This window comes from Eucalyptus grandis, chromosome 8 (genome assembly GCF_016545825.1).
Source record: "Eucalyptus grandis isolate ANBG69807.140 chromosome 8, ASM1654582v1, whole genome shotgun sequence".
Lineage (NCBI taxonomy): Eukaryota > Viridiplantae > Streptophyta > Magnoliopsida > Myrtales > Myrtaceae > Eucalyptus > Eucalyptus grandis.
Window position 1 is genome coordinate 64,592,642 of NC_052619.1, and position 17,820 is coordinate 64,610,461.

At 42.4% G+C, this 17,820-nt stretch overlaps 4 protein-coding genes across 4 annotated transcripts; 2 read left to right on the plus strand and 2 right to left on the minus strand.

Moving 5' to 3' along the window:
* The first annotated feature begins 410 nt into the window (after positions 1 to 410).
* LOC120286822 lies at positions 411 to 1,187 on the plus strand. Its single transcript, XM_039299362.1, has one exon. The coding sequence runs from the start codon at positions 569 to 571 to the stop codon at positions 854 to 856; it is 288 nt and encodes a 95-aa protein (XP_039155296.1). The 5' UTR covers positions 411 to 568; the 3' UTR covers positions 857 to 1,187.
* A 2,635-nt stretch (positions 1,188 to 3,822) lies between these two features.
* On the plus strand, positions 3,823 to 5,460 carry LOC104414678. The gene is made up of 3 exons (XM_010025836.3): positions 3,823 to 4,039; positions 4,580 to 4,728; positions 5,152 to 5,460. The coding sequence occupies exons 1-3, from the start codon at positions 3,919 to 3,921 to the stop codon at positions 5,227 to 5,229; spliced, it is 348 nt and encodes a 115-aa protein (XP_010024138.1). The 5' UTR covers positions 3,823 to 3,918; the 3' UTR covers positions 5,230 to 5,460.
* A 268-nt stretch (positions 5,461 to 5,728) lies between these two features.
* LOC104414677 (Werner Syndrome-like exonuclease) lies at positions 5,729 to 6,205 on the minus strand. Its single transcript, XM_010025835.3, has one exon. It carries the CDS (start codon positions 6,203 to 6,205, stop codon positions 5,729 to 5,731), a length of 477 nt encoding a protein of 158 aa, XP_010024137.2.
* Positions 6,206 to 11,477: 5,272 nt separating this feature from the next.
* On the minus strand, positions 11,478 to 12,827 carry LOC104414676 (transcription factor bHLH149). Its single transcript, XM_010025834.3, has 2 exons — positions 12,659 to 12,827; positions 11,478 to 12,441 (listed from the first exon to the last, which is right to left on the minus strand). Exon 2 carries the CDS (start codon positions 12,391 to 12,393, stop codon positions 11,638 to 11,640), a length of 756 nt encoding a protein of 251 aa, XP_010024136.2. The 5' UTR covers positions 12,394 to 12,441; positions 12,659 to 12,827; the 3' UTR covers positions 11,478 to 11,637.
* Between the last annotated feature and the right edge of the window lie 4,993 nt (positions 12,828 to 17,820).

Consider the following 17,820-nt stretch of genomic DNA (forward strand, 5'->3'; position numbering starts at 1 on the left):
TCCTGATCTGGTTTGTCAGTCAATATGGTGTTGGAGAGACAATTTGACTTCAGGAGGGAAAATTTGTAGTGGGAAAGAAAAGAAAGGCACAAAACCCAAACCCTCCAAAATGTCAAAACTTTTGAATTCTGTGGCCGAAATTTTCAAAATCTCGGATGCCTGTCCGAAGGACAAATTTTGAAATACATGCAATGGCATTTCCTGATTTTTCTTGTCTTATGCAGGAGGCACAACTGTTCTGGCATAGCTGTCGTTTTGAGAAGCCAAACGAAAAAAAAAGAAGAAAAAGAAAAAAGGAGCAGATCCCCTCCATTTGCGCAGCTAAAGCTACCCCATCAATCAATTCTCCGATAATCAAATATCTCCACTATAAAAATGCCAACTTTGAGCCGTGGACACGCTAGAACAACACCTTTATAGAGAGAGAGAGAGAGAGAGAGTACAATAAAGAGAGTGAGCCCCCCAAAAGGAGGGTATACAAAGATGCGCTTCGCATTTTAAAGGAGAAGGAATCAAGCTTCTCACACTTCTCTAGAGAGAGAGAGAGAGACGGAGGGAGGGAGGGGAGATGTCGGGAAGGTGGTCGGTGACGTCGCTGCGGTGGCTGGACTTCTCGTTCCCTCTCCGATCCTCCATCTTCCGGTGGCCCCAGCTCGTGTCCTCCTACTTCACGGCGGCCCGGCGTGTCGGCGGCGGCGGCGGCGGCCTGGGGTGGGGGTTCCTCCGGTGGCCGGAGCTGGGGCTGGGCTTCTCGATCCTGGACGACGTCGTGTGGAGCCTCGTGATGGCGTTCGAGTCCGTGGCCCTCGTCTCCATGCTCTGCTTCTTCTTCCTCTTCTGCGGATGCACCATCTGACCCACCGGCGGGCGACGGGCCCGGCGGCGGCGGTCGGAGGATGACGATGCGGTCGGGTCCGGAGGACATCTGAGGTTTGGTCGGGGATCGGCAGATGAGCCGGAGCACGTGGGTCACGTGCGGTCTTTTCCTTCTTTTTGGGATTAATTTTTTTACTTTTTCTCCCCTTTTCTCCATTTTCTCTGTTAAAAGTTTTGGTTGCTTTGTTTCTGCTTTTCGATATTTTCCTTTGCACTTGCTTTTTTTTTTTTTTTTTTTTTAATTCGTGTTCTTCTTCTTGTAATATTCTTGGGTTCTCGTGAGAAAATCTAAATCTTGCCTTTTAGTATAATTTTCTTTTCTTTGTTTTATTGCTAATTGGTGAGAAGAAAAAAAAATGAACTTGTGATCTTTAGAAGGAAGAAAACGAGGGACAATTATTATTATTATTATTATTATTATTATTATTATGAAATGAATATAATTTGGAGTAATTAGCGACGAATAGGGCCGTTGACCAATCTTTCCTCAACGGCTTAAGATCATTAATTAGTACGGAAAAAATTACATGAAAATCGTGATTAGCATCTCATCATAGCTTTGAACAGCGCATTGGCTAGAAAAACGTAAGGGTGCTCTCTTCCTGATGGTGACGTGGCACATGCATGACGATTCCAAATCTGGAATTCGAAAGAGAGCTTTAATGGAGGGACCATTGCAAGATATAGAAATTTGTCCAATTTGGGCACCAATAGGACTATTGTGACGATATGGTTTGGCATCGACCCTCCGTTGACCGGTTGATCGATCGATAGCGAAGGCATTTAGAAATCGGGCGGGTAATTTTCTGGAAATCGTCGCGTGATTTTTCTCGTATTATTACTGTTATTATCAATGTGTTTTTCTTATGTTGTGAAATGAGTTGTATTCTGTATAATTGTCCGTTAAATGGCGACATTTTTTGCCATTATCCCTAGTTGCAATTTGATTACCTTTTAGGTAGATCCTCACTGACCATTTTAGAAGTAGAGTGTGATTTTGAATTCCCACCTAACCAACCCATGAAAAAGGAAATGTCATTAGTTATAGCTGTTTTCCGTGTTTCGCATGCTATTTCTTGTCATTTTCAACTTGTAAAAGCCAAGGAACTTAGAATATTGAATTAATGGAGAAAATTATCAGTTCATCTCAAAAGGGAATAGAAGAGCAATCCGTGTTTGCATTAGTAAAGTGCATATTTGTGTAGTCATCTCTAAAAATCCGCTTATTTTATTTTATTTTTATAATTCCCTTACAAATCATATTAGTATAAATTCGGGAGAAGTACACTATCAGTGCCATAAGTTGTGTACGGCGTTTACTTTGGTGCTAAAGATTTCTGTCGGATTACTTAAGTGCCAATTTTTTTTAAAAAAGATTGTTTCAGTGTTGATGTCGATCTGATTGATCGGAAATCCAATGTGACAGTTTTTTATTAATTTTTTACCTAATGTGGCTGGCCGGAGAGTACAATCAGCATGTAAATCACAAAATGATGTAGTTTGGTGTTTTTCCCTCAAGTCGAAATCCTAAATCTCCAAATAAAGGGAGAGAAAGAGAGAGAAGGCATGGCAGCGTTGTCTTCTTTCCTAACGAACAACACCAGCACCAGCCACTCTGAACAGAGCCCAATCCACCATCTCCATCCGCGCTCTCCTTGTTTCCCTTGCACTCCTCGTCTTCTCTCTCTCTCTGCACCTTTGACCCCCTTTTTCCTCCTCCTCCGCCCTCACCTCCTATTTTCCCATCGCTTCTTGCTCAAGAAACAACCTTAGCCTCTCCTTGCTAACCTAATCGAGCAACTATGACGGAGGTTGAGCAATGATGGCTGAACAAGCTAGGTTGGCGATGATTGAACAAAAAAAATCATAATTTCAATCCCAAATGAGTTGCGCGGCGTCGTTTTTGTGAGGCCATCCACATTTGACAGCAAAACGACGTCGTTTTCTTAAGGAGGATGAAAAACGGCGTCGTTTAAAAGGCTTCTCGATTTTTTTTAAAATATAAAAGTCACGTAATCATTTTAGTTGGAATCTCTCATCGATGACACTGAAGTAATTGTTTTTTTTTTTTTTCGATTTGACACTTAAGTGATCCGATAGAAATTTTTGGCACCAAAGTGGGTGTCATACATAACTTATAGTATTGATAGTATACTTTTCCCATATAAATTCTTTGTAACCCAACTTTGTGGTAATACCGTAATACGTACTTGGAGTTTTAATTTATAAAATCGACTCTTGAGTTTGAATACCCTGAAATATTTCCTAAATAATTTGAGTGTGACAAGATTACAATGCTTACAAATAAATATTTGGAGAAAATTGACAAAGCAATAGATTCCATCTCGTTCAATTTTAATCACACAACACAATAGAAATTAATTTTATTGATCATAATATCAATAATAGTTTGAATTAATAAATTGCACATATGGGTCTTGAAATGTTGTCCATGGTACATTAAAATTAAAGCAAGTAAGATGATAAAGCTACTTTATCTTGTCAATTTAATGCAGATGCTCCGCCGAGTTTTTCTCTCGTTTTTGGGGACAATTGGATTTGCGTGTTCGAATACGGATGAGCATGTGTAAATTATAGAGATAATAACATAAATGGTCTTTGAATTTTTATTTATTGTGCAATGTTGTCTTGAACCTTTAATATATAGAATGTGGTGAGCCAATACACAATATCGTCCATAAAGTTTTAATTTGTTCAATGCTCTTAAATTATGAGTAAATATTCAATATAGCCTTTAAACTATATGAAATTTTTTAAAAATTTAGATATCATACTAAAAAATTAAAAGTTTAGAGGCGATATTTGATATTAAATTAAAGTTGATGGAGCATTTTTGTTATATTTTTATCTTAACTATTCCAAAGAGCTTCGGCCCAAGATGAACCCGTTTCAGTTCAAAAAGATCCCTTCTTTGGGCTATGGACAACGATCGAACATCGACCCAGAAACCCAGAAGCAAGGACGGAGCACAGAGGAGGGCGTTCCATCGCAGGGTGGCGGAATTCTCCCTGGCGACCGAGGATGGCGATGGCTTTGAGGAGGGCTGCTATCTCATTGGGCGGCAGTGGTTCGCCGATTGCGCCATCCGCTTCGTTCGTTCCCGTGCTCTCGAGATTCTTCTCCGGACCGCCTCCGTACGCCGGTAGGTCCTGTTTCTTGGCGGGTTCGATTCTTGTTTTCTCGTTCTTTTCCGTGAAGGTCTTCGCAAGAGAGGCTTTTTCCTTTCGGGGGCTGGGGAATTCCGGGCGAATTTATCGGAATGAGCTAGAAATATGTGTTTTTGTAGATGGGTTTTCAGTTATATCTGTTACGAGCTCAGTTACTTATGATGGGTTTGCTCCAGAGCTTAACCAGTGAAAAGGGCAATGTCTTTTTGATGATGGTGGCGGTGGTGATGATGGGCAGTTGCGCTGTGCTGTTTGATTGTTGTCGTGATAGTTTGGGAGTGGTTTGATTCTGATGCACTTAGTTTTTCTGGTCTTCGGGAGGAGAGAGTTTATAGCTTTGATGTGGTGTGGTTATCTGTGTAGCTATGGGTTTGAGGAAGGTCTTCGCTTTATACTGGATTAGATGACAAGTTTATAGCTTTAAAAGATTCTCGTTGTCATGTTGTCGAAGCAAAATTTCCGGGAAGCGTCAGTTTAACATGGAAGGACATGTCTTCTCTGCATTGTTTGTGTAGTGAAGGTGGGAATACCAGAGTTCTTGCGAGGGATTGGCGGAGGGGTCGAAGCCCATGTCGCGAAGCTTGAGTCAGAGATTGGTGATTTGAACAAGTTACTTGTCTCCCGCACACTCAAGCTCAAGAAGCTCGGCATTCCTTGCAAACACGTAAGCTAAACCCTTGGATACATAAAAATGCAGACAGGGAACTCCTCAGTTTTCTTCCCTCGCCATAGGTTTGGGTCATTTTGCTAGTGGATGATGATCTTGCTGGCATGCTTTTGATATTTTGCAAGTTCATTGGATAATGAAAGTGTTGAATGTGGAATCATGGGTTTGTTCATTCATTCTGGTTAATTCCTTACAGTTCTGCATCTGGATAATGTTGGCAATGCAATTGTCTTTTGTTGCACTCTTCTGTGATGTTTCTTTATTCAGTATCCATGTTATTACTCTTACTGTAGTTAAATCAATGTTGAGAAGTGCCAGCCCCATATGTGGGATCCAAACGTGCGACTAGTCTTCAAGCAAATAAGGATATGATTTACGCTCTTTCTGAAGAGCATACTAAGTTGTTGTTTGTTTATGCAGAGGAAGTTGATATTGAAGTACGTCCACAAATATAGGGTCGGACTGTGGAGACCTCGAGCTGAGCCTGTCAAATCTTGAGGACAGCATTCCTGGTGAAAGTATCAAATATACATTACTACGCTTTAGTGTGCACCTGCAGAAATCCTTCTGTGCTTGCACTTGGTAGTAACGTGAAAATGCCGTAAACGGGTTTTACTGGTTCAGAAAAATTTCATCCCCTTGTACTGCCTTTTGCTGAGAAAATACCATTTCTAACTCTCTTTGCCCACACTCAGTGATAATTTTCAAAAAGTACAGATATGGCCCCTGCAAGCATCCACATTTCCAACTTCTTTTGTGCTATGGACTGTGGAATCTCTAAGTGAACGCATCTTGCTGGAAAATTGTCTCCTTTCTGTGTTTTCTGTTCTGTCAAGGTCGCGTGGAGATGCATTCAAAAAGTTCTCAGTTCATTATTATTGCATTAATAAGATGATGACCCAACAAAACATGGCTCTAAACACTGCACAAACTCTCCATAGGCCTACATTTGCTTAAGCATAAAGCAATCTTGCTCACGGTTCCATAGCTAAGTTTCTTAGAGAAGTGAAACGCCAAGCTCGTATGAAGCATATTCATCAATACAAGCATATTCCACTTGGTTCACATTGAGCACCCTCGCCTCCCAGTTACTCATGCTAACATGCTTGGGCTTGTCCATGACAAGACCCACCACCTCAAGCCCTAGATCCTTCAAGCCCGGCTTACGAAACCTCCCTGGCCAACGCAGCTTCGCCAGTTCCTGAACATCTGCATGCTTTGCGCACTCCAGGCCGTACTCAACTCTGAGCTTGTCCACGTCGCCATCGACCTCCACCCCAATGAAAGTGAAGTCAGGGCTTCCACCGAGGTCCTTCAGCAGTTCAGGAGCGTACTCGATGTAGAATAGTTGAACGATCGGGCATCTCTTGTCAATGCAGAGCTGCAGGGTGGCGGTCTTGCTGCTCATCCACCGGATCACATCAGGCCTCCACTCTATGTCCAACCCAACAATGGTCAGGTTTCTCGGATCCATTGCTCAACCGCAGCCACTTTGTCGGTCAAGGTCGTTTCGATGGTTCTACTGTCACAGGTGACATTGTACTTGGAGGTCGCAGGATCGAAAGCAGTATTGAGTATGGGGTCTCATACGAGCGGTTCGCATCGTTCTCTTCATCTCAAGGCTCTTCCTTGCAGATGCAGTGGGTTGGACATGGAATGCAATTTATAATGAACTTTTGGATTGTGGAAGAAACACAAGAAGGACCTTTGGTTTTTCGTTTCATTCGCATTGATTGGGGATGTGAAGCGTGAGCAGTGATTGTCAATCGGTCTCTTCGATTTTGCAGCTGTGTCTCTCTTCACGTCATCGATGGGATTATGTATGTTCGAACTCCTGTGCTTATCATTAATTCCTAGGAAATTGCATTTTTAGTGTTCTCATCATCAGCCCTACTTATCTTCCCACCAATTTGCTTATAGGGGAGAAGGTCGACGGCAAGATCAACGTCGGGTCTGTTTGGTTCGGCTTTTGGGGAATGCATTTGCAATAATGCAAATACCTTTGGTAAAGGGGGTTTTCCGAAATGCAAATATCGTTTGGTAAAATTTGCATTTGGCTAAAATACCGCAAAATTTGCATTTGTAATTAACTTTTATTAAATTAAAAAGCAAAAATACACTTTTTTTTTTGAAATCCGGCCACTAGACCGCCGGATCTGGCCTCCGGAGGGTCACCGGGGTCGCGTGACCCAGGGACGACGGCCGCCCGGGTCGCGCAAACCCGACGGGCGTCGCGCGACCCGGCGGCCGTCGCTGGTTCGAGGTCGTAGGTTTGGCGGTCCGCGCCGGGGGTCAAGCGACCCTCGGCGGCGGTCATCGGCGTGCACAACCCCCTTGGCCGGCGATCGTCGGCCTCCGTGCGGTGGTTTTCTTCGCAGATGAACAGTAACCACGAAGTGAATAGTAACCAAAACTTGCATTCCGGAAATGCAAGTTTCCAAAGGACCTCCAGACCTCCTTAGGCCTAAGGGCCCTTAGAGCCCTTTGGAGATGCAATTGCATCTTGCCAAAGTCGCTCAAAAACTCGAACCAAATACATTTGCATTTGGCTAAGGGACTTTAGAGTCCAAATGCTCATCTCCAAAGCTGAACCAAACAGGGCCATCATGAGCTTAAAAGGATGAGAGTTGAATGGATCCTTTGGGGGTTCTTCCCCACCAAATATATTCTACATGAGACAGAGAAAAAGGGGTTAGAGATCGCTCAAAAAATTAAATGCGTAAGGATTTTCTTTTGAGCTATTTTAGCATTACCCAACTTATGTTTTAAGAATACAAATGACCCTTTTTTTCTTAATAAAGAAAAATTCTTCTGGAATCAGATGATTTTTCATCTCCTTCTCACCTTTTGTGAATAGCGGAATATCTAGAAAGGCATTTTGATAATCCGTCTGATTTCTTCCAAACCATGCCCTGTTCGTGCCGCTCACAACACCAACTGGCTAATTAGACTCAAGCCCCTCTTAGGATGGATTTCTCCTTTAGCTCCTTAGCCAATGGGGTATTAGCAGCTACACATTGTGATGGTATATCGAATTAGGTTCGCACATCTTGCTATTAGGTGGTACATCCGGACCGGCCTTCCATGCATCAAAATCAATTTATCTTGCTTAGCTCGATCAAACAAGCATCATGCATCCACATGAGGCCTAGAGAATTATCCTTGACCGATCGCCTTCCTTGTGATCCAAGCCCCGCAATATTTGCTCCAAGCGGAAATCTGAAGCTTCCAATTAATAGCCGCTCAACTACTCAATCAATCCCTCGACATCAAAACATAAGGAGGGGATTGTAACTCTATCTATCGAGAGATAAACCCTTTGTAACGCCAGATTTCGCGAGCCTATCTTGTCATTTCCAAGATATACTTAAGTAAGCATCGCTGGTATGGTCAATGTGAATGTCTCTCGACCAGAAAAGAATGGTGCCCCACCACGTGAAGGCTGGGGGAGGTCAAAGAAAAGTTCAAATTGAACAAGACAGACGGACAAGGAGGAACGAAAACGTGTGCATATGAAAGAGGCCACGAACGACGTTTGGTGCGTCACACCACGACGGTCGCCGCTCGCTGCCAAGAATGTCGTCCCCCACATCATTTCGTGTCAACCCACGTTTATTGTTCTTTTGTCCCAACACTTCTCCCCGACCTATGTGGGTCATCGCTCTGCCATAATGGGAAATGCATATCCCCTTTTTCTCTTATTAGGTTGGCCGTAATTATTCCATCCATGTAGGTTTGATGCCCCGGTCCCGATTCAACACGAGGAGCTGACATGGCCAAATTGATTCCGTGAGTCCTCTAAATACCTCTCCGGATCTGGCCACTGGCTCCGATTCAACTCGAGGAGTAAGCATAGCCAAATTGGTTTTGTGAGTTCTCTCGATGCCTCTCGGGATCTAGTCCCATCGGCCTCTGGTTACCCTCCAAGAATACTCTTCAACGTTTCACCCTCTCAACGATCGAACCCTGCCTACTTTTAATTCACTCGGACCATGTACACTCCTACTTTGCGTGACTATCGAGCTTAACATATGCAGCATATCGGAAAGCGGGTTTATTTTAGAGAAAGAGCCAAAAGGGGGGAAAATGATGTTCAGATCATTCCGCGTCTTCGACATCAAGAATCATTATCACAAAGACACGTCTAAGGATTCAAGGCTAACAAGGATCTCATCATCAGTTAGTTCCGCCCGCATTCAATGGAGATATATATTCTTCGCCATCCCCCATGTCGGCCGGCACACAAAATTATGACAAAATCATTCAATTTTTTCACGTGTAGGACACGTCCCACGTACAGATATGGGAACACCAGAGGGGCAGGGCGTGTGAAAATTGAATTTCGATATGCATTGTTGGAAATCCTAGGTAAGATAAAAAAAATATGTGGAGAAAAAGATTTTTTATTTTATTTTATTTTCCGACCCCATTATTCTCAAGTTCATGTGGCGATGGGGACAAGTCACCTGAGTAAAGGCAGAGGTAGGACAAGATCTTCCGACAATATTGCAACCCTAAATCGAAAATGAGACAACTTTTGCCCTTTGCAAGTGTGGTAGCTGTCCATGATAAATAAGGGTCATTTGCATTTGTACCACTTGGTTTCAAGTAAATACAATGGTAATCATATTTTAAGGAAAAAGATAAAAAGAATTGTCCTATCCTTGAAAATTAGCTGCTTTCAGGTAAATTATGTATCATATTTGAGAGAGAGAGAGAGAGAGAGAGAGAGAGTCATTGATTAATTATATATTCAACCATCCTAAGCCTAAAATGCATGAACCTACCTTACCTTTTCTTGTGTCGTGCCATGTGAACATCAAATTAACGCATCTACCTTAAAAGTCCTCTTCTAACCGCGTTGTGTTTAGGGGTGATGAAGTCAGTTTATAACCACGTGGAACATCGTTGTCCATTGCTACGTTTGCCGGTGCGCGAGGCACCTTGGGAACACAGCAATTGATTTGCGGAGTGATGTGTGACAAATCCTAAACAGTGGTCTAAACGAACAAACCCTATTCAGACGCTCGACAAATATTTAGTTACTTTATCGTTTTCCAAATTGATCGCAGCATTAATCATGCCGCCCGACTAGTAAATTGCAAATTGAGATACACGCGGTCGGGTAAAGTAAAAGAAGAGAGAAAAGAAAAGGAAAGATGTATGCTTTATTTAACTGGAGAAATCATATAATGGGTTGTTTAGGCATTAAAATATCATGAATTGATGACTTTTAAAAGTTTGAAAACACCCTATCTTCCTCCCAGTCACATGCAAGTCACTTTGGGGGAGGAAGGGTGGTGGGGTAGAGGAGCACATGGAAGTGTAGGGCCATGGAGGCACATGTTATGGCCACTGTGCTTGTTTGTGTCATCACTCATGCAAAACAACAAAAGGGCGAAACACCCCCCCAAAAGAAAAATCAAGAAACAAAGGAGAAAAAAGAGATAAAGGAAGGGGGCCAAATTGCTTGCCACATGACATGCCCGCCTCTCCACTTTTCCAGCGCTCCCCTCCAAAATCTGATTTTGTCAACTCAAAATCGCCCCCTGTAATCTTTTGGGTCTTTGTTTTCGCCTCTCTCTCTCTCTCTCTCTCTCTCTGATGTTTACACATTAGTAATCTTATGCTGTGATGGATTGCTTCGAGTTGGGGCATGACAACAGTTGTCTCAAAACTCTCGAACCCATGTTTGAAAGAGATTCTCGAGAAGAATCCGCTAGTCCGAGGGCAACAGGGCAACAGCATTTTATGACCAGCGTGAGAAATACTCTCCCGATAAGTTCCAACTACACGACTTTTGTCAACGAGTATTTCTAGGACACTTGTTAAATGTGTGCGCAATAAAGAAAAAGTTATGATTTTGGATGCATTGACCACCCCATAACACGAAAAAGCCGATGCTTCGCGCCGAGTGGGATTGGAAACCGCCATAGTTTCCATTGGATCCAATCATGGGATTTGACCTCACAATGTGAACCCGAGGCACAACCCTGTCATGCGAAATTTTTCCTGACCAAACAGATGAATCACATCTCACCCAGCCGAGGACATGCCACGAACAACAGACCAGAATCAGACCAGATCACCCCGGTCTACAAACGCCCACTTCTCTTTGTCGGTCATCAGCACTAATCATCACATGTAAACCCCCTTTCAACAGAGTTTAAAGGTGATCCAGGCACTGACTACTCATGCCAGCAAAAAAAAATTCTACATTTGAATCCACAATCACTTTCCAGGGTCGCACTCATTGCCCCCTCAAATCCAAAAGCTCTTTGAGAAGAAAAAACACTGATCATGTGGGCTATTCTAGGCAAAACGCTGTTCAAACATGTGAAACCATCTAAAGAGTGCACTTTGCCCTTCTTTCCTAGTTTAGTTTTCTTAAAATTGTGGGGGCCAAAGGTGTCGCCTTGACGGGTTTAATCTCGCTTTTCTTTTTTTCACCGACCGTTTAACGCTCCACTACTACGATCCCGGTCACGACATTTTTGTACTTAATTACGACATCGCATCGCGATAGTGAATCCGCGCGCGCGATCCGGGCGACCCCCCGATACAAATCATGAAGCTTTTTCCTAAGCCAAAGGGCAATGGGGTGGCCAGTCTTGTCTAGAACAAAGAAGGGGGGGGATCAAGATTAGGTGGCATGCTTATCCCCCAATTAATCAAGCTCCCTCCCACCACATTATCCACTAATTAAGAATGATTAAGGAAAAAGATGAGAGCGAGAGAGAGAGAGAGAAGGAAAAGAAAAGACCATGTACATAGTAATAGAATAGAATAACATGAAATTTTTTTTTTAAATTCTCTCATGAGAAACAAAAGTTGGAAAAAAGAGGAGAAAAAACATTACAACTAATGACAACCTTTCCGACGGCGGCGGCGGCCGTCGCTTTCGGCTCAGCCCGAGCCGGAGCCGGAGCCGGAGCCGATCTGGCCGCCGCTCGTCGTCGTCGTCGTCGTCGGCGGCAGCTGCTGCTGTGCGCCGGAGAGGAGTTGGGTGAGGACGGTCATGGCGCGGACCTGCATCTCGAGGGCCGCAATGTAGTCGCTCGTCTCCTCCAGAACGCTCGACATCGAGATCCCCCTGCAGCCGGGGACCAGCCGGCCTAACACCTTCACCCTCCGCTCCACAGCCGGCAGCCTCCTCTTCCTCGCGCCGCCCTCCAGCGCCGGCTGCGGCGGCGGCTTCTTCTTCAGCGGGCCGCGCCCGGTCGGGGCCCTCGCCTTCTTGTGGTGCTTGCCGAGCCGGCTCATCCTCAGCCGGCTCGCCAGGATCGCCCGGCTCCACCGGCTCCTCCCCTTGGCCGCCGTCGCCAGGACCCGGTCCGCGATCCCCCGGACCTCGCCGGCGCCGGACGAAGGAGGAGACGACGCCGACGCCGACGCCGACGCCGCCGCAGCATCCTGCGCCTCCGCGGAGGAGGCGGAGGAGCTGCGGCGAGATCGCGAGAGGGCCTCCACGAGCCTGGTGTAGTAGAGCCGCTGCTGCGGGAGGGACCTCCATGTGGTTTCGCCAACCCCCGCGCCGGCCGTCTTCCGACCCCGGCTCGTCTCCTCCGCGTCGTCGGCCTCTATCTTCCTCCGCTTCTTGCGGTGCGAATCCGCGGCGGCGGCGGCGGCGGCGGCGGCAGCGGGGCCCGAAGACGACGACATGGACGTCCTCCTCCGGATTAAACGAAGACCCACCGAGGGACTCGAAGCCTGCGGCAAAAAAAGGAAACACAGCTGGGGTGACGGGAGATCTAACTGGGGATTCCCCAACGTCCGGCCAGTCGATCAAGCCGAGAGGCGGGTGCCGGCGGCGGGGAGGGCGGAGGAAGGGGGGAGACCCAGGAAGGAGAAGCGCATGAAGAGGGAGAAACGGAGCATAAATAGGGAGAGGAGAGGAGAGGAGAGGAGAGGAGAGGAGAGTTTGTACCTGAAGGAGGCGATGACGAAGAAGAAGACGAAGAAGAAGAGATGATGAAGAAGAAGAAGAAGGTGGTGGGCTTGTTCTGTGTTTAGAGAGAGAAAGAGGAAGAGAGAGAGAGAGGGAAAACAATCACGAGAAACCACGCGTCCACAGAGGGATCACATCTTAGTTTGGGGGCTTTTCTTCGCTTCTTATTTATTCGGATTTTCTCGATTTTCTCGGTTTTTACTTTTCTTTTACTTTTCTTTTTTATCTTTCTCTCTTTCTTTATTTTCTTTTTCGATTTTTTTTTAGTTCAGTTTAATTTGTTTTTGTTTTTGTTTTTTTTTTGGGGGCCTGTTCGTGCTTGCGTGTGTGCATGCGGGAAATTGTACTGCGGGGTGGATCTATCGATTTGGATTTCGTTTGGAACTACTCGCACTATTTACCTTTTTTTTTTTTAATTTTTCTTTTTTGTTTATGTACGGGGATATTCGAAAGAATATCAAAGTTTTTTTTAGTTCGCTCGATTTTCCTATTGGTAGGGCGAAATGAAATCCCAAAATCTATTTGGCAAGTTTTCGTGTGAGGTGAGGTGTACTTATTTCGGTAATTTACGATGCGTTTGATAATGTTTTACATTCAAAATTTTTTCGGAAATAAAAATAGAAAAATTTATTTCATTCTAACAATTTTTAAATAGAAGAACGCATTTGGTAAATTTGTTCCCGGAATAGAAAAAGAATGTAAACGCGTTTGGTAAACTTATATAATTTTTTTTTTGTTTCTTTTAATTTTTTAATTTTTTAATTTTATCTTTCCTTTTTCTTCTTTTTGGCCTGTCCGCGGCCATGGCGAAGGCGCGACCAGCCAAAGAAAAAAGAAGAAGAAAGGAAGAAGAAAAAAAAAATAGGAGAGAGAAAAAGTATTTCTTAGAAGTGTTCCAAGAACAACAAACAAGCTTTTTTTATTTCTTGTTTCTATTCCAAATTTGGTTTCGGAAACAAAAAAATATATTTAGACAAAAACGCAAACAAATGCGTTTATGTTGCTTTTTTTTTTTTTTGCTCACCTAACAAAAAAAAGAAGAAATTGTGTTCATAATCAAAAAAAAAAAACACAAACAAACATGGCCCTAATGATCGAGAGCATTTATTGTACTCTTTACTCACTTTGGATTTTCCAAGAACATCGACTCCTAAATAGTTGGTTTTTAACGGGATATCTATTTATATTGTAAAGTCGGAACATTGTTTCGTATCGCTCTTCACAATTGCTGATATGGTCCTTAGCATTTCGTCGCAATGATGATAAATTAGGGGCAATAATGTCATTAGCTAAGCGTTTAACTTGTACTCTTTACGAGTATTATTTTTTTTTTTTCCGGTGATTTTCATCTTCAATTATATGCGACGGTTTTCATCTCATCCGTGGCACAGGATAAATATAGCAAATGGGGTCCGGGACCTTGACCCACTAGAAAAGGTACCCAAGTCTTAAGGGTTACACTAGAGACTTTTTCATAAATGTGTTCCGTCATTTTCCTATAACAAACATAAGAAGACGACTTCCATTGTACATGCAAAGTACACCCAAAAATAGGAAGAGAAATCATTTTCTTTTCAAAATAAGTTCCTTTGGATTTTTTTTTAATTAAAATTCATTTTTGAAACAAATGGAGTCTTAATAAAAAAAAAGAAAAAGAAAAAAGAAGAGAGAGTATTTGCTCATTGTTGTCCCCGGTCATCATATCTATATTTCCTCTCTTTTTTTGAGTGTCATTTTAATATGGTCATATCAGCTAATGGTGTTAGAATTTCAGACAGATTACCTTGAGTGGTCTTTCGAAAGTTGGAACAACCCACGTAAATTTCCCCCCAACAAAACATACAATGAATTATCAATGCAGATACAGACAAAGATATGCTCATAAAACAATATAAGTACATAAGAATATTGTAGGGCCTTTCTTAACTATATCTACTCATTGTGGATACTGCCTGGTAACTTTGGCTATAAAGAGATATAAAGATCCTTTTATTTTCTGCCATGTGCTAGAAAAAGTTATGAGAATTATGTGGTCAACCCCTTTGTAAACTTTTGAAAGTCTCTTACTGAGTTATAAGATTATGAATCGGACATAATTGGTTTAACCCTCTTTTGCCTTCGATTAAATATGTTCTCAATGTGAAGGTTCAAAATGAAGAGTCAAAAAGAAGAAGAATAAAATAACTTATCTTGGGAAGGCATAGTTTGTTCACCCAACTCCATCAATGTTCTTGTAGAATTATGTGTGGATGTGGTCAACCAAATCATCGCAAAGACAAGCAAGATTTTAGTAAAAGAAGGTTGATGGCCAAATCTACACTTGTAAATCATAACTTCCACTATCTTTTTGGGACATTCCGATCATTCACAATGTGTTATGCTGGACCAATAATCACTTGATCGAGTCATAGGATGCTAGAACCGACGAACTTTAGGAGAATGGTTTTATTGCCATCCGTTTCCAAGAGGCTTATCTAAGGATTAAAAACTTTATTTTATTCTATCTTTTCTAGCCAAGTAAAAAGGCGAGAAAAATATGGCGCTTAGTACTTGCAACCCCCTCCAACATCGTTCCAAATTTACCCGATGGAACTGTTACTTTGTCATGTTAGTTTACTCACGGTACTTCACTCGTGAGACCTTATGAACTCTGGGTTCTCTTGTTACCTTACTCGTGAAACCTTATGAACTCCGGGTTCTCTTGTTGACTCATTTTTAAATGTACCTCACCCTGGCACCTGGCAGATGAATAACATGTTTTTGTACTTAACACAACCTTGGACCCACCTTTGGTGAAATGTTTGATTTCTAATAGTGAAAATTCATTGCGCACCACCGTCTAAGTTGTACTTACTGTGAGGTTGAGAATGGTAGCTACACAGGTTACTTGACTTGGTCAATTAATCATGACTAAATCAAAAGAATTAGAACTTAAACAGGAAACCAGATCGTTTGACACCCATGAAAGCACCTACCTATGTGTTCACAATCATGGGGCAGCATGTGTTCACTTCTCTTATCGTGTCTTGCAAGGTGGGGCGGAAAATTTTTATATGTCATATCTCTCTACCCCTAAATTTTTGTCCTTTCTTTTTGGGAAAAAAATGGACTTTGATGATGTGGAAAAGGTTTATTGGATGGAAAAAGTGGTGGTGGCTTGCACTAATTGGGGCTGGGTGGTGTGTGGGGTTGCTTGATGCTTTGTATTTATGTGGGCAATGATTAGGGCAAAGAAACAAATAGAAAAACAGAGACCATAAAGAGAGGAGGAAGGAGATGAATGCATGTGGGTTGCTTTCATGACACTTTCTATCAAACATTTTTGCCTCTATTTTGGCTTTTTATAAAGCATGTGTTTTGGACTCATGCGGCCCTCTTTTCCTTTTAATTTATTATTCTTGATTTTTCATTTTTTGCTGTGTGTGGACAGGTTTTATCCCCATTGCTCCTGCATAGTGCAGGCTTCCACCTTCTGCCTTTTTCCTCTCCATTATTATCACTCTCTCTCTCTCTCTCTCTCTCTCTCAAATTAGTTTCCTTCCAGAATGAGAATGTGTTATCCACATAAGTGATTAAAAACCAAAAGAAGAACCTGAAAAATCATGAACACTTTCGGTTATCTCCTTGAAAAATCACTTGTATCAATCAACATGGACACTACAATCATTGCATAGTTTTCTCTGATGTTTATTTGAGCCTAGGATGATTCTTCCATCAGTAGATTACTCATGTGGAGTCCACAATTCACTTTGAACCTAGGATGAATATTTCATTGGTAGATTACTCATGTGGAGTCCACAATTTACTAACATCATATTTAAAAAAGAAAGAAATGAACAATTTCTTCTAAGGGAGAGTTGAAATGAGGTGAAAATTCTTAGAATAATTTCTGTATGTTTCAATCTCCAATAATAGAGCTTTTAGTGATTATGTTAAGCCTCTAGGTTGAGGGTGCACCAAAGCGGAGCCACAAAAGAAGGACAATAATCACCCAAATAGTATATTCTTGGAGGGTGTATATTATATAAATGAGTAAATTAAGATTGCTAGGGACAAGTATATAAGGTTGAAAAGTATAAGATGAGCACATGCACCAGACAACGACAGGCCAGAAAGCTTGTCCCCTTGCTTGAGACAGGGCTTAAATGTCATTTTTGTTTAGTCAGTCCCAATTTTTTTTTTTTTAAAGGTTGATAATCAATTAATGCAATGTTAGTCGTGTATAGATGTGCAAAATCATATATACACTCAAGGAAAGGATCATGTACAATGACCTAATCTTCTAGAAACACCAGCACTTTGGGGGTAATTTTTATGGAACCTTTGGTCTCCTCATTTTGACCTTTAAACTGTAAATAGATAAATTCCCAAACATGCAATTAGAATTAGTAGATTTCAGTGAATGAAACAACTATTTTTTTTTTTTTTTTTTTTCCAGAATTAGTTCCTTTTTTTTTTTTTTTTTTTTTCGATTGATTGTGGTAGTATCCTGAAGGTGGGATTATTGAGGTTCTGAGACAATCGTCACATGATCTTTGTGCGATATTTAAGTTGGAATGGAGTCGATAGGGCTCTTGAGATTCGGATACATGAACAGCTAATGGCATGGGTTGGATTCTTTCCATGATAGCAGAATAATATGTCGTGCATGGAATTAACAAGACACTAACGCAATCTGCAAATGATTAACTTTTGTATGCTAGTTGATCTTTGAGTCCTCTCTCTCTCTCTCTCTCTCTCTCTCAGAGTCATCCTTATCCATTCCTCTAGGTTACTTCTCATTCATGGGAAAAAGGACTGTCAGGTTTCATTCGGCGATGTCTTTAATTGAAGCAATTAGACAAAATGGGGTGTCTCGGTCCCTCTCACATGGGTTCCTCAATTACTTTAATACTAAAGTCCGTTTGTCATTATCGCACCAAGTCTGGAAACGGGTCTCTTTGATTATTGGTGCTTATGCTTATATTATGGGGGTGGGGTTTGACTTGGAGCAAGGCACTTGTTTTGTCAGCAATGAAGAAAAATGCTCCTGTGCACCAATGAGGTGCTGCCGTCGCCGGACTATATGATTGAATTTTGTCTCACTTCAACCTGAACTTTAAATTACAACCTTTTTTTGGTACGAATGATTGTTTTTTGCT

Coding starts and splice junctions, on each gene's coding strand:
- LOC104414678 (XM_010025836.3), top strand. CDS start 3,919: ATGGCGATGGCTTTGAGGAGGGCTGCTATCTCATTGGGCGGCAGTGGT. Junction 4,040..4,579: donor CGGACCGCCTCCGTACGCCG/GTAGGTCCTGTT, acceptor TTGTTTGTGTAG/TGAAGGTGGGAATACCAGAG. Junction 4,729..5,151: donor TCGGCATTCCTTGCAAACAC/GTAAGCTAAACC, acceptor TTGTTTATGCAG/AGGAAGTTGATATTGAAGTA.
- LOC104414676 (XM_010025834.3), bottom strand. CDS start 12,393: ATGTCGTCGTCTTCGGGCCCCGCTGCCGCCGCCGCCGCCGCCGCCGCC.
- LOC104414677 (XM_010025835.3), bottom strand. CDS start 6,205: ATGGATCCGAGAAACCTGACCATTGTTGGGTTGGACATAGAGTGGAGG.
- LOC120286822 (XM_039299362.1), top strand. CDS start 569: ATGTCGGGAAGGTGGTCGGTGACGTCGCTGCGGTGGCTGGACTTCTCG.